The sequence below is a fragment of the Oryzias latipes genome, chromosome 12, assembly GCF_002234675.1.
Source record: "Oryzias latipes chromosome 12, ASM223467v1".
Classification (NCBI taxonomy): domain Eukaryota; kingdom Metazoa; phylum Chordata; class Actinopteri; order Beloniformes; family Adrianichthyidae; genus Oryzias; species Oryzias latipes.
In genome coordinates, this window is record NC_019870.2 from 23,374,742 (window position 1) to 23,397,623 (window position 22,882).

General features: G+C 38.4%; 1 protein-coding gene across 1 annotated transcript in view; it reads left to right on the top strand.

The window, feature by feature from the left end:
- The window catches only part of LOC101175668 (probable flavin-containing monoamine oxidase A), an 89,981-nt gene that overhangs the window by 39,139 nt on the left and 27,960 nt on the right, over positions 1 to 22,882 (top strand). Inside the window, exon 9 of the mRNA XM_023960791.1 lies at positions 3,767 to 3,867. Within this exon, the coding sequence (XP_023816559.1) occupies positions 3,767 to 3,867 (101 nt within the window). The remainder of the gene's footprint in view (positions 1 to 3,766; positions 3,868 to 22,882) is intronic.

Genomic DNA, 22,882 nt, shown 5'->3' on the forward strand with positions numbered 1-22,882 from the left:
TTGCGGAGATTTCTGACTAATTTGAAATTGTGTTGTTTTTATGTCTCAACCATTCAGAAAGCAACAAGAAATTACATTTGCGCGGATCAATTTCCCATTGGTAGCTTGTCAGATGCAATTAAATGGATGGAAATAAAATGCCCCATCACAATGCGTAATGACGCTCAATGGCTGATCTTGCGCTCTTAGAAGATGTGGCAAATGGAAGAATTCGGAGTGAACGCATCTTTAGACAGCAAGGAGAGGACGAGTGGCTTATGAGCCGGTTCCGACTTCCTCGAGCCGTCCTATTGGACCTCTGCGGGCTTTTGGGCCCGGCGTTACAGAAGAGCACTCGGAGGAACCACGCGTGTCACCCGGTGCATCTGGCGCTCCGGGTGACACTCCCAAAAGCACCTTTATAAGTCATGTGATCTCAGTTGGTGGTGTTCTGAGTTGATGTCACCGACGTACATCTAGCATTTATTGGGGAATATCCGATTTGTGTGCTTACATGGCACACGCAAATGCACGTATCCGATTCGTTTCCACATTTGAATGAGGCCTGAATCCAATCTGAGAAAATCGGAATTATGGTACTGATGCGATCTGAGGTCCTGTGGTGTGATTTGAGCGTCAGGTGCAGCGCTTTGATGTGCCACGTCTAACAGCAGCGCGATTTGAGAGTTAAAATATCTGAACATTAGCAAGGTTGCCGCGTCACATGATCAAATCATGAACTCAGCTTTCGGCACGTGACGTGTGCAGTGACTTGATCAGTGGGTGGAATACATAAAGGATCAATCCAAGCGTTCTCATCCAGTCCTTCCATTCATTTTCTGAAACTGCAGTATCACTTTCAGCCGTTGCATTGCTGAAATTAGGCAATTCTGAGGCTTCAGTGAATACACTTCACATTAAAGCATTTTTCTGACATATAAACCATTATTTTTTGCAAATTTAAAATAAAGGCCTACAAAATATCCTTTGTAAGGAATCGTAAGTTGAGATTTGAAAGGGCAGATTCTTTCCAGACAGTCGAATCGAAAGAATCGGAGTGCCCATAACTACTGGTTACCATTCACTGGCTACCTGTGTATTTTAGAGTTTATTTTAAGATTCTTTCATTTGTTTTTAAATCTTTAAATAATTGTGCACTGCAGTACCTCTGAGTTCTGTCTCCCTAAACCCCGTCTCGGTGCCTAGGCCTGCTGGTCAGATTCCCCTGGATGTACCAAGGTCCAAGAGGAAGCTCAGGGGGGAACAAGCTTTTTTACTGTGTTCTTCAAAGCTGTGAAACACATTACCACCAAAGGGTTTGTCAGGCATTTTCAATATTCATAAAAAAGAAAAATAACAAAAAGTCTTAAATCTCATTTTTGCAGCCTGGCAGCATAAGACTCTGCTCTGTTGGTGTTTTGTTTTACTTCTGCTTTTTATATGTGATTATTTTTACTACGTCATACATTTAATATTTTGCTTCTTGACATTTTAATTGTTTTAACATTTTAATTGTTTTATGCTTTTGAGTTTTAATGTACACCTTGTTTATCTCTGATCATGTTATGGCACCATATAAATAAAAGTAGTTTTTAATTTGATTGACTTTATCAGTCAGGGTTTTGGACACATAGCATCAGTTTTTAAACACACACAAAATACATAAAAAATCCAACAAATGATTAAAACTAATTAAAAACATACAATAAAAATCTAATATCTGAATGTTAACTTTCCAATATTTAAAAAATTTGAGTAGGTCAAAATGTTGTTGTCAACAACAAAATACAATGTCATACTCTAATTAGTGATTGATAATTTAGATCAATCAATCAATCAATCAATCGATCAATCCTCTGTGCTCAGAGCGGAACAACTGAACCAAAACAGCCACTGTAGTCGGTCTTTGCGTGATGTAAGCAGAGAGCTGTGGGCAGACATGGAGGAACGATGCAACAGCAACTCATTAAAATGTGGATGAATGCAGGTTCATTAAAACAGCTTTTGACATGCTACACATTGCTTCTCACTCTGTTTTTTTGACAATATATATGTCCTATACACTTACCAGTGTACCTTCAGATCAGACGACTACTTAGTAACTGCCTTGTAGCATGCTTCTGCCATACCACAGTAGCTAGTAAAAACGTGTTGTACCTGACATAGGTCATTCAAAACTGGTCAGCGAAATATAAAGTTTGAGTAAGTGAACTGTCCCGACAAGGATTGCAAAGTTTAGGACTTCCATTATTCTTTCCCTCGTTGCTTTGCTCCACCCTCGTGATTCACAGTCAATGACTGAAGAGATCTTTAGTCATGTGGCTTTGTTTAAAAGCTTCATTTCAAACAGAAATCTCTGCCAGTCTGAATACAGGCCAAACTCTGTGGAACAGAACCAGTAAATGCTTGAAACAATTTCCAAACATAAAAGAGTTTAAGTATAAATACAGAAATTTTATCATTGATAAATATGTATATAGACAAAACAAAACAGAACAGCAGCATTTGTAAATTTGCATGCGTATAATAAAAGATTGTGTTATTCATTTGGGTGTTTTGGGAAATGAGAATTGGATGTGCAACAAAATATACTCTTTGCTAGGGCACTGGACTTTGATGGTGGGAGTGTTGGGTTTTGGAAAGTAATGACTTAAGGTAAGGGGGGTGAGAGTTTATAAGATTTTTCTTCTTCTCACTCCCTTTTGGACTTATGTTGTTTATATAATTATGTCTTGTTTATTAAATGTTTTCTTGTTTTATATAATTTTGTTTTGTCTTGTCTTATTTTTTTATTCTACATTTGTTTTCACTTGTCCAAAATATAAAATTTTTCGTACTTGAACTTTGAACTCAAGGTTCAGGACTCAATCAAGTTTAAGGTCACAACTTATCTTACCAAAACTTTTTATTTTATTTTTTTCTCTCTCCACTGCTACCTAAATCATGTATAAACCAATTTGATTGAGATTAATGGAGTTCTGCAAAAGTGCCACAGCAAGTCTCTTTGTCTGTGAATGGATGCTTGTGTTGCTTTGCTGCACTACTGTTTCCAGAGTGCATCTCCAGAACACATTCCATTTGTTCATCTACAGCACATAAATAAATAAACAGGAGGCATTTTTTTGTAATCAGATGACAAAGCTTTGAGATCTCAGATTCAGTCTTGCTTGGCAGGTCCTATGTCACGCAGGTCGTGTTGTCATTTGAGCTTTTAGGCAAACATGTCAAATTAGTTTTGTGTTTATGTCACTGTTACTCAATTTTACTCCTGCAGGCTCATAAATTTTGTTTAGCGTTAAGGGCATTATTTTTTGGGTTGCTGACAGACTCTTGACAGTTTCAAAAATTATGTTTCAAATATTCCACTAGTTCATTTGTTAAAAGCCTGGCTCTTTGCCCAATTCTGCACACCAACTCGATCAGGTACTCCTGCTGAAGCTGCTTTACGGCTCCCACATCACTGAGATGGAGCTTTTACAGATGTAACTGCTGTGATTAGTACTCTGCAGCCAGAAAAACAGGCAGAGCAGCTTCAGTTCAGAAGGGTTTATTTGCAAAGCCATTAATGCCACTGTGATCAATGGAGGGATTAGCTTCAGTGTGCTACCTGTCCTCAATATATTTAGCTTTTATTTCTGTCCTTTGCTGGGCATGTCAAATAAACCACAGATAAGCCCTGCAGGTCGAGTAGTACAACATATTACTTTAGGAGAGTGCAGGTAAAGTGAGTGTTAGAAAGAATGTGGTGCATTTAAGATTCACACTCTTTTGTGGTTTCTTCCATCAGCAAAGATCAGCTACCAGCCAGCTCTGCCCAGCATGAGAGAGTTCCTCACCCAGAACATGCCTGTGGGTCACATGATGAAGTTTATCATCACATACCAGACGGTGAGTGCAGAATCGTACATTTACTTGACAAAACTCTCATTTCAAAGAAAAAACTTTTGTGATTGTTTTTCTAGTTTCATTGTAAAAACATGTAATAATCAGACTCTGTACCTGGTATATTTAGGGTTCTCCATTATTATAATATTATTTCTTGCTACATTCAAAGTAGTTTTGAAGCAACATATTTTGGAAAAAAATATATAGGTTATTTCTCATGCAAAAGAATTGTTTAAGAAACCTGCTTATAAGTATTAAATTCATTCATTCATGTTGTATTCGGTTTTGTCCCTTTCGGGGTCACGGGGCTGCCGGAGCCTATCCTGGCCACTTGCGGGCGAAGGCAGCGGACATCCTGGACAGGTCGCCCGTCTGTCACAGGGTCACCATTAGGTGTGTTCTAAAAAAATGATCCGGCAAAATATCGCGATAGTTCATTTGGCGATACCTGTATCAAGCCAAAATGCTGCCAGGGTGATATTTATTTAATTATTTATGAGCGTCCTTCAGTGTCTGACTCTTGTTTTCCACTTCACCCTCTGACCGCTAGTTAGCTGCAGAGCACACAGAGCCACCTTATAGCAGCTCCACACCACACAAGACAACAGGAAGACCTCACACAGAGGCAGCTTTTCTCGTTGATATGAGACATAAACAACTTAGTTTTTACTTAGGATGGGTACCAATCCAAAACTCTGTGCAATGTTGCTGCGAGCAATATATAAAGCGACTTGATGGATCAGAGTGATGTGTACAACACTCTGAAAAAAGGCCAACATTGTGGCAATCAGCGTTACTGTTTTTCTTCCGTGTGTGTGAGAAAGCGTGGCTGCAGTGGTGCAGTGCAGACGAATATGTAAACAAAGTATCTTTGCCACATTAAAGCGTCTCCTTCATCCTGTCATGCTGCTGCATCATCATAAAACTTTATTGTTTCTGCAAAGAATTAATGTTTTTTTTCCCCCTTTATTTTTGAAGTACCATTCAGGCTCCTGTTTCACGCGGCGTTTAAAAGTACTGGAGAAGCTACATAAAGCAATGTTGAAAACAAGCAGCCCTTTATTTCCTCAATCATACCTTTAGAATCTTATTGGTTAGGGCACGTTCATTTTTTTCCCCCTAAAATATATTTTGTTGTGGAAATCAGACAATGTTGACCTTACCTTTATATATTTTAAGTTACCACAGTAAAAGCACTATGAATTTGGCTGAGTAAAAGCAACATATATGTGAGATACAGTTGCACTGCTTCATATTGTGATCATTAAAGAAACTGAATTTGACAATTTCATTACAATGGAAGACGTATTGAGTCTTTTTCTAAGTCATAAAAAAAGAAAGAAAATGTGTTCCGGTACAATATGGGGATACGTATCGTACCGCCAGACTCTTGCCAATACACACCCCTAGTCACAATCACACACCTATGGACAAGTATTAAACTGCAACCACAAATGTCAAAAGTCTGACTTGACATGTTTATCAATCTTAACACTTTGTGGCTTTGAGCTAACTTAACATGATTTGTGTAATATTCATTTTGCATTTTACATGCAAACACCTAATTAACAAAATGCGTTTGCACCTTGTTAGTGAATTAAATTTGTCATCCATAATGAACGCAGAATCATTAGTGCTGGTACAAACATTTATTAGAGCGTGGTAAGATGCATTTGGATTCTGATAAATGCATAAAATATCTCATGTGCTCACATCAAATAAGGCTTATTTGATATTCCCTACCTCTTCCTGTATTTCTCTGTGGAGTCAGCACTCTTCTGCATGATTGAAGAGCTTACTTTTAGCAATTACAGTTATGAGTTATGGCCCAGGAGGCAGGACCCATACAACTGAAACACAAGTCAAGTAAACAGCCCAAAGGTAACTCTGAGTTCACATTTTTTTGTAAGTAAAAGGAAAACTTTTGGGAAAAATTGGACACTTCTTTGTTTATGTCTGGGGTGAAGCGTGGTGAAATACAAGATGCTGTTAAGACAAAACAGAATGCAAATCGATGACAAGATCAAAAGGGTAACTCCCAGGTAAACAGCCTCAGAGATAAAATGGAAAAAAAAATCTATATTTAAAACGTCTTAGATCCATCCAGTTTTTTGCCTATTTTTCTTGGCTAAGGTCATGGGGTCAGCTAGAATGTATTTCAGTTAATACAACCACACACTCGTGTTTACCTCCAAGGAAAGTCTTGAATCTCTTCCTAACTTTGACTAACCTATGTTTGTAAAGAACTAAACTGAGTTTAGGGAGTAATTTTGCTGTGCTGAGTTACATCTGCATGCCAAAATCACAAAATAACTACAGTAAAAAGTGAGCCATGGTGTTGTATGTTTTATTGGATATGAAGTGTAGATTTACAATTCATTTTAGTCAAATAATTTTTTTCCTATAACTTGGGGCATTGCAATGTAAGTATGGTTCTACTGTATTTTCCAGTCACTTACTGTAAAAGCCTAAATTTTTTTCAAAAATCTACAATTAATTCTGGTTGTCTTTACTGATGTTGAAGTGTTTTTGAGTACACGGGGTTCTGTGAAAAGGTAATTTTGGGTGTAATTGTGAATATGCTAATGCAGCTAACATGAAGCTTCTATTTTTTTATATGCTACTAAAAATGTTAGTCACAGTATCATTTGTTTCAGTGTCAGTCTGTTGTTTAGGTGTTGCAAACAAGGTTGGGAGTCACAGGTATTGTTACTACAATTACGCAGCTAACGCTACTAGCGTGGCTAACGTGCAATGTTCTAGATGTCAGAAGTCAGAACTCTGTCTCCCCCTCTGGTTATCGACGGGAACCATCTCCAGAGTACTGAATGCACTTCATCTCCCAGCAACCCCAGGATGCACTTCCTGGATGCCACACACCTGACTCATTCACTCAATCACTCACATTCTACTTAAGAACAGCACTAAGCCTCACTCAGTGGGAAGCATTGTTGATGCCACTCTGCCTTCCTTACCGAACGTTATATTTTTACCTGATCTTCTGTCTCCTGACCCTGTCTCTGTTTGCCTGCTGCCTGCCCTGACTTTCCCTTGGATCATGACTACCCTGTCTCTTCATTGATGCTTTTATGCCTGTTATCCACCCCTGCCTGCCTGACACTGATTTACATTTGTGGACTTTTAGCTGAGCTAATAAACCTGCTGCATTTGGATCCAGCTGTCTGCCTGTTCTTGTGACACTAGAGTTACTGTGAAAGCAGGGACTTCCGGTAGGATGGCATAGAGGAGAAACGCTAAGTCTGGAGCTCCCACACTTGGTTTACCAACAAAACTCCACAAATAAAACGTTAACAAAAAAAAAAAAATACAAGAGAAGACATGAGTGGAGGAGACATGCTGCTGAAAAGCCAAATAGCAAAAAAGGAAAAGTCCGAACTGTCCGGACCAGAAAACAGCGAGCAGGAGAGGGAGGAAGCGGCTAGCGAAGCTAACAAAGCTAGCTGGGACAACAAAACCCAGCACGGCTACAGCGACACAAAGCTAATGCTAGACGGGTTAGCAAAAATTAGCGGTCAGATCCTCGACTTAGACACGCAACTGCGAGGAGTAAAAGAGGAATTGAAACAGGAAATATCTTCCCTCAGACAAGATATGGACTGACAATTCAGGGAACATCACAATATGCTGGAAAATCATGAAGCAGACCTGGGGGAGGCCCAGTCAAGCATTGCAAGCCTGGAGGAATGCAACACGGAGGCTAATGGTGAGCTAGAAACAACATCAGAATCTTCGGGTTACCAGAAGAAGTAGAAGGGGATTCGGTTGCAACTTATCGGAACGAATTGTTTAGAAAAGAGCTTCTCATACCTGCAGACTTTGATCTCCAGAGTTTTGAAAAGAAAGACATGATCCTGAAGAAAGCCTGGCAAGAGAAAATAAAAGTGGATGACCAGCTAATTCTGTTTGACCATGATTACCCAGCAGAAATTGTAAAAAAAAGACTCTCATACTCGGACATTAAAAAAGTTTTGTAGGAGCGGGGAATCCATTTTCAAACCCCATACACCAGGCTGAGGAGACATCGGAAAGAAGGCGTCCAAAGTTATAACAGCGCGATGGAAGCTGCACAAGACTTAAAGAAGAGAGGGATTGATGTCAATCCACCAAGCAGCGAAAGCACCAGGGGACCATGCCGGACCCAAGCAGCAGAGGGATGGCAGCGTGTCAGCAGGACAGCATGGCGTGCACAGTAGAGGCTTTAGGAATACCAAAGAAAATAAACACAGGGAATCTGCAAATGGAGCCGATTTAAACAAAAATGCAGAGGCAGAGCTCATAGACTGAAGATCGAGGAATGTTGGACAATGCTAGATTTGTGTTGAGGGGCAGACCCCCATCTGGACTGAGCACTTCCTGCCCACCCACCAACAGGAACAAGAGAGGAGAGATGGAACTTTTCTTCATGTGGAAGTCACAGTTCAGTTTTATGTTCAGGTTGTACATTTTTTTAATTTGTTTTTGAGTATGTCATTATCTAGGTGCATGGATATGATGGCTCTAATAAATGTGTAGTATTGCCTCGCTGAATGTGAATGAGCTAACCACGCCAAACAAAAGGGGAATAATTCTACAAAAATTAAAAAGGAAAAATATACAATTAGTTCTATTGTGAGAGACCCATTTGAATGATCAAGAACATGAGAAACTTAAAAAACTAGGATTCAGAAATACATATTACAGTTCATATAAACAAGGTTGTAAACAAAGAGTTGCTATTTTGATATCAAACAAAAATAAATTTGAGATTGACAACGTGATAAAGGGGAAGGAAGGACGGACAGTACATTATAGTAAAAGGACGAATGGGAGATGCAGTTTTAACAATAGTCAATGTATATGCCCCAACCGAAAGCGATAAAGAAGTTTTTAAATCTCTGTTTAATGTAATTGCTGTGGAAGCTGAGACTTCAATGTAGTCTTAAGTTTCAGGGTAAACACAACTATTATACACAAACATAAAAAAGACTTTCACCAAATTTGTCAAAATATCCAAAGGAGAATTAGGATTGATTGAGGGCTTTAATTCTCCATTAGAAAGATTATACACATTACTCCGCAAGTCACAAAGTACTTTCACGAATAGATTATTTTTTTATTTCTAAACCCGATATTAGCAGAGTTGAAGAATGTAAAATTGAGTGTGCAGATGTGTCTGAACATAATATTCTACACATGAAAATAAATATTTCCAACAGGAAAAAACAAACAACATGGAGACTGAATGTTGGAATTTTGAATATTGAAGTGATTTTAAAATACATAAAAACTGACTATATTCAAAACCAACTGCTAGAAATAAAATAAATGGGAATTTAAAAGGAAAATTTAAATTGGATAGATCTACTAGGCAGGGTGGTGGGCTCTCCCCGACTCTGTTTGCTCTTTTTATTGCGCCTCTGTCACAGGAAATACATGAAAAACCTTAAATTAAAGGAGTTTCACTGAATGGAGTTGAACACAAATTAGGATTATTTGCCCATGATTTAATAGCGTACCTTAAACAACCAGAAACATCAATTGCTCATTTTATGGAAATATGAGAAACATTTAAACATTTATCTGGACATAAAATAAATATTCTTAAAACTCAAATATTAAACTTCAACTATGTTCCATCTGAATGTATTAGAAACTACTTTAAATTCAACTGGAATAGGAAAAGTATTAAATATCTAGGTGTGGAAATAACATTAGACTCATTCATCTTTAAAAACTATTCAGTAGTACAAGAAAAATACAAAAAGACATTGAAAAATGGTTAACACTAGATTTCAGCTCTAGAATTGAAGTAGTGAAAATGAACATTTTGCCCCGGTTTCTTTTTATAGTTCAAGATCTACCAAAGTCTCCAACACGCAATTTACAATGTGGGACATAACAACAACTATATTCATATGGGACAATAAAAGATCCATAATAAACTATGGCACCCTCCAGCTTCCAAAGAATAAAGGAGGTATGGCACCTGCAAAGCCAGAAGAATACTATATCGCTTCACAACTACGATACTTATACTGTTGGTGTAATCCCCAGTATACTGGAAGATGGAAAAATATAGAAAGTGAAACTTTACAAGAACCCATTCAAAACGCTACTCGAGATAAAGAATTATATGAAACAAAAAAAAATGCATCTAGATCCCATAACAAATCATACACTAACTATATGGTTCAAACTACTGCAAAAATACAAAATCTTAAATAGTGCAAAAAAAATTAAAACAGCTAGCATATGATAAGCAATTTAAACCAGCAGAATATGATCCAACTTTTAAATATTGGACTGCAAAAGGAATAACAGCATTGTGCTTGATAGAAAAAGACAGACAGCTGGAGAGTTTTGAGAATTTGGCTAAGCAATTTCACCTTGAAAATCTGGATTTTTTTTAGATACTTACAAATGAGAAACTATCATAAGACTGCAATACACAGTGGCGCTTCTGGGGATGAGGGTGGGATTGTTCAAACAATAATAAAGGCATATAAAGACAGCAATACTAAAGTGATTAGTATTTACATCTTCAATGGAGTTTGACGAAAACACAACTTTTAACGTAAAATGTAACTGGGAAAAAGAATTGAACATAAAGATAACTGAACAGGATTGGTTAGACATGTGGAGACACCACCATAACACCACTGGATCTCGAACATGGAGAGAGTTCGCCTGGAAGAACCTTATAAGATTTTTCATAACACCGAAACTTAAGAACTGTCAGGTCTCATCAAGCTTCCTGTTGTCTTGTGTGGGGTTTCCTGTTTTATTTTGAAAGTCAAACCTACCTCTCGTTCCAGACCTTCCCCTTCCTGCTTTGTCTGTTCCCCACACCTGAGTCTGCCTCATCCTCCCTGATCATTCCCACCTGTGCTTCCCCTCCTCATGTATTTGTAGCCTGTGTTTCCCTTTGTCCTGTGCCTGTTAGTCATGTGCTATCACCTGTCAAAGCTAGCTCTTCTCTTATGTCCAAGAATTAAAACCTTCTTAAGCTCTGCATCTGAGTCCAGTCCTGTGTTCTGCCTTGTCAAGAACAAACAGTTAAAAAAAACAAATCAGAGCTGTTGGCGTGAATGTGGAGAAATAAATGTAGACCATTCTCATGTACAGTATTTTGGAAGTGTTCGAATGTAGCAGGATTTTGGAAGATGGTGTGTGATATAACATGCAAAGTGCTGGGATATACAATTCCTCTGAAACCAGAACTGTTTTATATCTACATGTTCTCAGGAAACTCTGTCCACCAATGTGACAAATACTTATGTAAAGTTATGTCACTAGCCGCTAAAAAAACATTGACCAGGAACTGGGGCACTACGTCGATCCCATCAAAGGAGCAATGGACATCAACAATTAACGACATCTATTCAACGGAAAAAATAACATACAGGCTAAGACTGCAAGATGCACAAGTACACCGCAGGTGGAAAAAATTGACACTTTACAACACAAGAAGCACCTAGAATTGACCCTTGTTTTTGATTGTTGTTGTGGTTTGTGTTTTGTTTTCATGTAACAAAAACTAATAAAAATAAAGTTAAAAAAAAAGAGTTACTGTGCAAGCAGTATGATTCTGACTGATGGATTTGTCTCTAAATCTTTTGTCTCACATCATGGACCTTAAAGTTCGGTAAAAAATTTTTCAACGGGGTGCTTTATAACCTGATGTCCCCTGTAATTCAGAAAATACATTCAATTTAGGATGGTTTTCAGAAGTAGAGAAATTTCTATTGGAAAAATTCTATTATTGACTAAATAGGTAAAACAACACTATCATGCTGGAAAATTAGGAAGATGAACTTGTAAGTACCAGGCTTATAATGAACAATTGTCATGCGTCACTTGAAGAGCTGGGAGGATTACTTCCTGTAGCTATGCCAGAGGCGGCGGCTGGCAGTGATATCAGCCCCACTTTGTATCCCATCTGGAAAAAGCACTCACTGTTTTGTTCTGCAGTAAGATCCACTTTCTTCATCCGCACAAACAGCTTTCAAGCTCCAAAACAAGTAACATTTCTGCAACTCAGAAGAGAGGTGTCAAAAAGTACTGGAAGGCTGGACTTTGTACAACCTCGCACATTAGAGTGGATGTAGGAAAAAAAGAGCAAGACACCGATTACCATCTGCTACACCCACGGGCTGTGGCAAGTTTGACTTCCTCTCTTTATCATTGTTCCCTTTTTTTAAAATTCATTTTCATACTGACAAAAGCTTCCACTTTTCTTTCTGTATTTCTACCATCTCTTCCAGCATTAAAGCACAATGATAATCTGAACAGTTAAAAAAAACTCACTTCAAAAGCATATGCATACAGTATTGGCCTAAAAATGTGTGCTGTGTGAAAGAAATACATTATCAATTGCTGGTAAGGGTAGTTAGCACATTTTGTATCTATTTGGGCGGCAGTGGCTCGGGTGGTAGAGCAGGTTGTCCAATGACCAAAGGGTCAGCGGTTCAATCCCTGCTCCCCCCAGCCAGCTGTCGTTGTGTCCTTGGGGAAGACACTTCACCCTCCCTGCCTCCAGTTTGGCTCCATTGGTGTGTGAATGTGTGTGAATCTCCCAGTGATGGTCAGAGGGCCGTAGATGCAAACTGGCAGCCACACCTCTGTCAGTCTGCCCCAGGGCAGCTGAGGCTGCATTAGTAGTTTCCATTAATAGTTAGTAGTGTTTTTTTTACATTAAAAAAAAGTCAGTGAGTCTCTGGACCTTGACAGATTTCCGCACACTTCATCTAAAACTCAACAGATTTTTCTTGACTGAGTGACAATAAAAGCAAAGCATGAGCAGAAGTAAAGACACACATGGATGTTTCAACTTGACTTTAATTCAGAAAGGAATAGAACGTATTGGCCACAGCACACAAATGTGTAGGATTTCCATGGTTCAATATCATTAAACCACTATGTCGTTCATAAAAACTGTGGGTTTGTAAATTTTTGAGAAAAGAATAGTGTTCCCTTGTTTATCGTAGGGGTTATGTTCTAAATATAACCTGTGATAGGTTAAATATGCAAAATAGGATTGTAGAAGTTTTAAGGCTGTACAATTCCTCACTACATACTTTATAAACTTTTCTCATACAGACATGAACATTTTTACACTTTTCGGTCTTGTTTGAACTGTACATGTCCACTATAATAGAATGAAAATAAAGATCTGATCGCAATCAAAGATTTATAAAATGTTAGCACACTGAACACATAGGATACAAATCCTTCTGTACAGGAGAGACAGCACAGACTAATTGGCTAGCTCAACAGCCTTCAGGACACAGAACAGAGTGCTGCAAAAAGAAATAAAAGTATGCAAAATTGCACTGAAAACAATCAGCGAGACCCTGAAAGGTGAACAGGAATATAGCAAGGGACAACTGTCAACAACCACAAAATAACATTTACAAAATCATTTTTTCTTATAACATTTTTCCAAACTAATAAAGAAATTCACTTCAAATTTAATAGGAGATTTTTGTTGTGTATTTGTTACTGTATGGTGATGCATGTTAGAAACCAAGTTTTCAGTTTTTAATTTGAGGAAAAATTAAAATGAGAGCTGCTCTTTTAATGCGGATTAAAACATGTGCCTGCTGACCTTAAAGCCGGGCTGCATACAACATGACAGCAGCCTTCAACGGTTCAATACACAGCTGTGAAGCACTCATAGCATGTCACTGTGCTGTCGTTTCAAGTTTCCCGTCACTGTCTGCTGAATGTCAAATAATAGCAAAATGCCTGCAAAGTTTTCCCACAAAGAAGAGCACATTCCTGTGGATCTCTTTAGCGGCAGACACACATGCTGTAGCCGCTGCCTCATGCTGTGCATTCTCTTTTTTTTCAATCAAGTGAGCTGCTGCACTAATGTCAATTTTGAAAGAGATTTTAAATGTCTTTGAGAATCATAAAACTGTTCTATCGCTGTGAAAAGCTTATCTCCTTTCAATGAAAGTGTCCTTTTCTGTATTGTTAACATCTATCGGTTAGGATAGTTTCTAATTAATTGCGTTCTTATCTGTCGTGATTTTTTATTCCATAAATTTGATCCCCACAACCTTCAACATGCTGGGTTTTTTCCATGTTGAAAACATCACAAGCTGTTGTTGATGCTATAAATAGCCAAATCTGCTTACTGTGACTTGATGTCACAATCTAGATTCTTGGTATCAGTATAAAGACTGACAATTTAGAAGGAAAAAGTGCACTGACCATGATCCCCCTACGGAAGCCAAAAACGGCCTGTCTCACTTTATTTTTTGACCGTTGTGAAGAAACTGGATTCTCTAGGTTTTGTGTCTTACACACAGAAATAAATGAATAATGACTCAGAGACAAAACTTATCTTTTGTAGGTTTACTCCGCACAAGAGCACAAATTTGTATGCAGGGTTACAGACAGATGAACAGAGTCGTTGCATCAGAGTCCGAACAAAGGAACTCAGAAATAGGCTTGGTCTATATACTCATGGTGTGAAAAACCCACCCACAGACTGTTGCAGGCTAGATGTTCGAAGGTCAGAGAACCTAAAAGTGTCAGATCTCTCTGAGGTTATCACAGACATTTGCCAGACCGCATACACCGGGACACACAAAGATGAACGGAGAGGATGCTGAAGGAATGTTACGAGACAATAGTCTTGGTTGTGCTCTGTAATATAATTTTGAGATGATAATACATAGTGAATCAAGTTTAAACTATTAATGTGGTAAAAGTAAAAGTTAGTGTAATAAGATGTAAAAGGGAGTTTCTAACTATTCTGTTTCCAATCACTCCTAACAACCGTTTCCTCGGGATAACGAGATAAACGAAAATTGTTTTCTTGTTAGGGTGATGACATAAAGGAACTTTAAAAAGAAAGTCTCTGCGTCTCAGTCTCACTGTATAGTCTTCATTACAAGAAAGCAAATTTTATTTTCTTGTGATAGCGAGATAATGGGTCTCGTTATCATGAGAGATCATAAAATACACTTTACCTTTACTTCATTTTTTCTATTCCTCACTAGTGGTGTGACGATAACCGCATCACCGCAGTGTGACCTCATCACCGCATCACCACACTATTTCTTTTTTAAAGTTTTTTTTTTAAAAGTTCTGCATATGGTGCGCAATTGGAGCTATAATAATAAACACATTAAACACATTAATCTTTGCTGATAATTTACTTTTTCTGCTAGTCCTGTGTTCAGACTTCAAGGGTTTCTGGGGGAAACCTTTATTACTGTTCTCCTTCACTCCCTGCGCCTCGGCTCTCACTCCCTCTTGCCGCGCACGTCACTCCCTCTACACTGCACGCGGCGCGCTCCCTTAAACACACGGGCGTGCGGTTTCAGAAGCACATAGACATCCTCGTTCCTCGACAGAAGTTTCCGTCTCTCGAGGAAATACGACAAATTTACTGCGTTATAATTATTCATTTCCATTGTATTCATTTCCATTACAAGCTGCGTGCGTTCTTGAGTGCGCGGCACTGCCACCCGCCGGAGGATTTGTGTGTGTTTGCGTTTGTGTTTGTGTGTGTGGGGGTGGGTTATTACTGTTCTCCTTCACTCCTTAACACCAAACATGAACGCGCACTGTTAGATTTTGGTGAATATCACAGCATGTTTTGTTTGGGAACTATTCTGAGCAGCGCAAAGTTACATGTCTGTATAAACAAAGGCGGAGCCTCATGCCCCGCGTTCTTCATGGATGTCAGGCTCATGGCAACCGGAAAGGTGACAAAGTGTCTGCAGTCTCGTTTATTACTGGGCAATATATAATATTCTGAGAAGATGTCTGTACCAGAGAGCACAGGTGAAACTCGCTTGCAGTTCGAGAGTGGTCTGCTGCAGAAGAATCAACACGCACTCCCAACACACTTGTCCACGCTCCTTCCTGCTACACACGCAACGCGCTGACACACACACAGTCATTCTACAACACCTATATAGTTAGTTCATTAGTTAGATAGGTAGTAGTTAGTTGTTACTGTTATTTGTTAATAAAGAATACTGCATTGTAATTGTATTCATTTGCGACGCGGCCGCTGGGGGATTTTGTGTTTGGCGGCGGGGTGGGGGTTGTCTGCAGTTAACCGCGATACCGCGCCCCCTGCTGGTTCATCACAGCGGTGATCAAACATCCCACACCATCACAGCTCTATTCCTCACCATCTGTCTGATTACATTGGTGCCAGCTTGTGACACATGTAGTCTTTTTATCCGCTAAAACTGTGCATTAGAAACACACTAGGTAAGACCCGCAGTACACATGCCTCAAGATAGAGGGCGCCGGTGATTGCAGAGAATGAGACACCACGACTAGAGGATAATAGAATTAGTGGTAGAAAGTCAAGTGCAGCCGTCCAGTTCTTCTTTGATATTGTTTAGCATCATTTTATAAATGGAGGATTACATTTCTAAACTCCGGAATTTGTTCAGACATGTCACTGGCCGTGATCTCCAATAAGACAGAGAGACTTTTAAAATTGAAGAAAGAAAAGGAACACTTCTACAAAAAGGGTTATTTCTTTGTTTCTTCAGGAGGAGCAGCACATGGCCTTATATTATAAGTAAAACTGAGTCAATAATAACATTTTGGGTGCTTTTTTTGTATGGTACAGAAAAATGTTGAAAGGAAATTTTAAACAACACACACTACCTGTTGCCAATCAAATGGGGAATAAGCTACTCTGTGCAGTTCATTTGTTTGTGGATCTGACTGAGGACGTCAGTGCCTCATCAGCCATGAACCTCATCTCACGTCACTCGGACAAACTTACTTATGTAAATAAGTGAAAAACAAAAAGGACTTCTGATCAAATGTATAACATGCATGAGGTAGAAGAAGATACTTCAGTCATGGCTGACTGTTTAATATGAAAAATAAATGAGAGGACATACCCTTGCACTCTTTATGTGTATTGTTTTTGGAAAACTGTTTTTATGATGTCAAGTCAAGTGTACTATGACTGCTTTTCTACAAAGGCATGCATGGTGTAGGCCATGCGTTTCATGAATAGTAATTTTTTTTTTTTATAGATTTTGTTTATTAAAAAAAACGTTTACAAAGTTACAAGAGATATCAAAGAAACAAATACCACACAAAAAAAAATTGGTATCGCTTTCTAACTTTTATTTGAAATTCAATTTGGCCATTAGGAGTGAGGGACAAAATAAAAATAGCAATTTAGGGGGTACTCCAGACTTATTTATCATTTTAAAAACAGATTTTTTTATTTGACCTTAGGCCAAGTGAATTTACTCAAACAGCATATGTAGTATTTTAAATGTGAAACATTTAAAATGTGTTAGGTGGGATTAAAAATTTCCTCCGCTTCTGGAATGATCAAAAACCTCTTTGTATTACAAAGTCTGGTAAGGTCTTTTACTTCAAATTTTATTTTAAGATGCAAATTTTGTGCATTAAGCTGAATAGGTAATAGTTGACATGGTAGGAATGATATCATTTCAAATGATGCCCATTCCCTTTAAATGTTCTTGGATTGGGGTTGATGCCAGGATACACCACAAACAGGAAGCCAGTCCATTACAGAGTTCAATACTGTTTACTTTCAAGGTGTAATTTAGAATGTCTAATTAATCTATTAAATTTTTTTTTGCTGTGTGAGTGAATGCTGGTCTACCCAGTGGAAACCCAGGCTTGTGGATTTGTTACCTAAATTGTCCATAAAATAATCTTTTGCAAAAGTTGATCTTTTTTTATCTCCAAGCAGTGTCATTATTGGGTACCTGTGCTGCCCAGTGACTAGCAGAGCAACCATGTAATACTCTTCCAATAGAAAGCTGGTAGGTAATTGTATTGTCATTTGGGACAGGAGAGTTAGTGGTACATGGGGGCAACAGGTGGCATTGACAATGGCCTTGTGGCTTGCCAGCAATGATGGAGTAGTTTTATAACATAATTGGCTGTGGTGCAGAGGTAGAATGGTCGACCTCTGACCAGAAAATTGCAGGTTTGGTCTTGCCTTGCCAGCTCCTGTACCAAAGTGTCTTTGGGCAAGACATTGAACCCCTTGCTCCTGGTTATTATGGGCTGGTGCCAGTGAAGCCATCATCAGTGTGTAATGTACATTGGTGAATGGGACTGGGACTGTGAAGCAGTTTGATGCTTTAATGAAGGTAGAAGAGAGCTAAATAAATATTGGTCAATACCATGAAAAAGGCAAACTCTGACCGGGGCCCTTGAAAGACTTGCAAGAAGGGGTGAATGGAGGTTAAAATAAAGCTAAGACAAAATCTTGTAACGAAACAATACAACACAAGATATGTTGCCCTTGGATTTGATATCACTGCATGAGCACTGACTACTGCGTTTAGTGAAAAGATGTCCAATGGTGCTATAATCTCAAATAAGCTTTAACCTCGTCTTCAAAAAAAAACAAAAAAAAAAAAACTGTAGAAAACCAACTTTGTGTCTGCACGTCTTCAATTAATATCAGAAAATCAGCTGAGTGTTTATCTAAACAGCCCCAGGTTTCACAGTATGTTAGAAGAAATATCAGAAAAAACTTTAACTGTTGGTAATCACAAGGCATTGTTTTAAGATCAAAACCTGTTTACATAATATTGTTTACATAGAAGTGAAACAGCCGTGGATTTTCATTGTGTTTATTATTTACCAAGGCACATAAAATACCCTCATTCGGTTTGCATTTAAAATGTAATCAGAGGAATAAATATAATTTTTTGAGAAGGACATCAAGAACCAGCAGAATTCCATTTAGTGCCAGAGGTTTAGTTCAAGTCGTTGAAATCTTATTTCTAGACTCCTTGGTAAAAACCTACCATGGTGGCTGAAAAGTCTCCCATAAAAATGTACAACCAGAAGAAATCTCTGTGAGTTTATCTTCTGTTCGTTGCAGACTTTTCTGAGAAAAACACTTCTCAGTAGTTTTCTGGATAAATATTATTACAGGCAAACTCAAGTATTTCTAAAATTTCCACTATAAATGGTCAACTTTGAAATCTTGCCTACCAATATATCCACATTTGTGGACCATCTTTAAAGCACCAGCTTGTTCTCTAAGTAGTTTGAGGGAGCCTCACGGTGGCTCAATTACATCCGTGTCTTTAGGTATCTGGTGTAACGCTCCCCAGCTGGAGGTCATTTGCAGCTTGTATCATGTCCACAGTACATAGCCCTGAAAATCTGAACCTAAAATGCATGAAAGTGAGCAAATTATTGAGACTATGACATGACTTAAAGGTTAGGGGTGCCACTATAAACGCCACTATAAAATATGTCCTTTGCCATAGTTGATGGTATGCTGGCATTTCAAAGCTGGGTCGGAATTGATCACAAACACACATATATAATTTTATATATAGAGAGACTGGGTTGGAATTGATCTCAACACCTCAAACACCAACAAAAATAAAACCCTGTTCATATATATATTAGAGAATATTTATGCTTTTAACATTTATATATATCTTTTTCAATCAACCTAAACTTGGTTTGATAAAAGTAGCTTGCAAATTAGTTTCTTTCTGCTGTTGCTTAAAATAACATTTCTAATCTTGATTCTGAAAACAGAAACCTGTTTTTTGCTAAACGATAAAAGAATAGGTTCAGTATTTTTTGGAAAGGACCACAGGACGCATCCAGTCACAAAAGGATCACCACAAACAAAGAGCCCACACTTCTTATAGTCATAACTCCTGTTTACATACATTTCTAGGTGCTTGTTTATTCAGCTCTGTTCATATAATTCCGGATGGTGCACAAACCACAATGATTTATTTCTCCTTTATGATCATGTTTACAACAGTTGGCACTTCCATGTTTTGAAAAAGACGCTATCCACACGTCGCTACTAAAACTAAGTCACTGATTGATCAAAGTTTTGCGTTTTCATGACTTAGCAGTCAAAAGTTCAACCGTTTGAACTTCCAAATACCTGTTTTATACATCGAGCCAGAGACAAGACTTAAAAAGTTGCGTAGCAACATGTGACACAAATTACTGCACACCAATTTTTTAATATCCTTCTAACAGCCCGACTACGTGCACATCTGTAGGACATGTCTGTGTCTCGAGTACCACTGAGGGTTTCCAACACCAATGGTAGGTCCAATTAAAGAACGCTAGACTTGATTTGGAATCTCAGTCTGCGGACCCCCTTCAAAAAAACTGCACAGCCGAAGGATGAGCACCATGAGTCTTCTTGTCAAAACTAAGGTGACAAGTTAAAATTGCAGCCAACTAAACTTTGATTGTGGATAAGTAGAGACCTTTGTCCAGGAGATCCTTTAGAAAAGTCAGCATATCCGCTGTGGAACACTGAAAAGGTACAACAGTTTTGCTCCTGCCACCAGTATTCAAAGGCTTGCCATTTATAGGCCTTGCATGGAAGATGTTGACGCACGTGGTGTGCACTTGGCTTTAGGGTTTACCAGTGGGAGGAGAAAGCATAGTTAGCTGCCTTAAGTAAAACTATTTGATCTGTATTTATAGGACTCTGGATCTGAGTAACTTGTTGGGATTTTTACAGAAGGAAGGTAAGGAAAATGAGTCAAAGTTTGGCATCAAATTTTTTAAAAAAGTGAAAGGAACATTTATTTCAAAGTAAGTCGTGTCAAAGACAGATTGGGAGATATTATGAGGTTTAGAACTTTATGCCAGCAAGCACACCGAAAAACGAACAAGGAAACCTGGGCTCAGTTTAATACTTTTAATTAAAAGTAATTAAAAGAATAAAAAATGAATAAATTTATATCTAAAATATACCTAAAGATCAATTTAAAAATAAATAAAAGTATTCTCACGAATGGAAGATAAAAGGAATCTTGGACTGAATTTTGCTTTTTGATATTTTCCTGAAATTCTTCTGGTTTAGTTTGGCATAAATATATAAAGAAAATGGTGTACAACCACTATGATCTCTGTGTCACAGACAATCCCAGACATGGCTGCATAATTGTAAGCAGAGAAAAACAGCTTGAGGTTAGCACGCCAGAGAATATGCGAACGAATGGTTTGCATGTAAAGTTGTAATTTCCACATGTTATAAAGTGAAAATCTTTAAATAATAGAAGACAAAGCATGTGGATTTTGCTGAAGATTCAAAACAATTTACAGCACAAAGCCTTTGCTGCTGGTACATTTAAGTCACTTATTATTACATGAGATTGCCAGCAGGCGACACACAGCGTGTGCCAGGGAGCGAATTCTTCATTTTTTCATGAGGCATTAGTATAACATTTCCTGGTCCAAGGAGACAGATAAGCATGATCCTTTCTGACAAACGCTCTGCTTAATTAAGTTGACAGGTTGACAGTATCTCATCCCATCTCAACAGCTCAGAGGGTTCTCACTCATTCAGACATCATTCAGCTCAGCCGGCTTCCTCCATCACACTGAGCTTGGATGCAAACTAAAAAAAAAAAACAGTTTTGTCACTAATAAAAAGAAATTAACTGACAACATTTTTCCAAATTTGTGAGTTTGCAAGTAAAAAAAAAACAAAACTTAATGAGAAAATAACCAATTCTCTGAACAAAATCCACCATAAGCTAATGCAGCTTTGATGTTACAGACTTTTCTCTACACTTGGACATTTTTAAGTGCTTTTCAGAAGTTTAATTAGTCAGTTATTAAGCAGTAGGCACAGATATAAAACATCCAAAAAGAACACAATAGAACATAGCTGGAAGAGATGAAGTTTTTAGTGTAGATTTTAGTGTGAGTTTATTTCAGGGACCATTTGAGCTCATTAGAATGCTGTGCAGAGTAGCAGGTAAAAACACTTTCACCCTGTTTGGTTCTGAGGCAGGCTTTGGAGACCAGCTTTCAGAGAAAAACAATGACTTTGGTAAAGACCCACACAAAGGAAAATCCTGTGGTGGTGTTTTAAAATCTTGTAGCATGTTTCTTATGATCAAGGGGCTTAGAGAAAATTTATCTTAAAAATGGGTTTCTTAGTATTTTTTTTAATCAAAGTGCTGTGAATCAGAAACAGACGGAAAAAAACGCTGCTGGAAAAAGCATCTTGTAGTTAAGTAGAAGCTACTATGGCAGCCACGAGCTCCCTGCTCTGCTCCATTCTGATGCCTTTACTCGTGGACAAATGGATCCATCTACGTCTTTGTTTTCCTCCACCGCGCTGGTATCTGTACAGCTGGATTGCTCCAAGATTGCTGGTCATCTATGTTGCCTTGGTGATATTACCTTGTGCTATCCTATGACCCCACCCTTACACTGATGTGTTATCCCTACCATGACAAAGGTGGATAAAGGTGAAGAGTATTTCATGTAATCCATGGACACCAGTGAGGTTCACAAATCAATTGAAGAAAAGAAGGTTCAGAGCACTGTCTAGTGGGTCTAGATCAGTGTTTTTCAACCAGTGTGCCGCGGCACACTAGTGTGCCGTGGGAGATGGTCAAGTGTGCCGTGGAAAATTGCCCTCATTAACTGATCTAAAAACATTAACCATCTCCAGGAAATCAGCTCTTTGTTCATCCAAACAGGTCCTGATAAAACACTGAGTAGTTAGGAATATGAAAGATCATAAAATACTTATTTCTTTGTGTTTAACTGATTCTATTAAAGACATTTTGATAAGAATGACGGCACCGCGATTTACCTGCAGCTATAACTGTTTTCTGAAAAGTCCCGCAGCTTTTACTGTCTCCACGACTCCACCAATCATTCTTGAAGGCTTAATCACATGTCATCAGTCTGACCAATCAGAAGTGTTTAAAGTCTAAACTTCCTTGTTCCAATTTAGCTCATAACTCACTCATTTCCAACAAAAACACCAGCTAAAGCTCGTCTTTAGCGGTGTAGCTTTCCACAGAATCCGGTATCAGACCGTGGAACAAGTGAACAAAACCATGAAACTCAGAGACGCAAGTGTTTCTGCCGTTTTCTCGCCGTATTCACACTACATCTCCCATGATGCATTGGCTTAAAGGGACAGCGCCTTAGCGTACAATGAGTCGTCCTTGTTACACGGATTGAAACCACAACGAACATACAGTTTGTATGTAACTTAACTTTTATT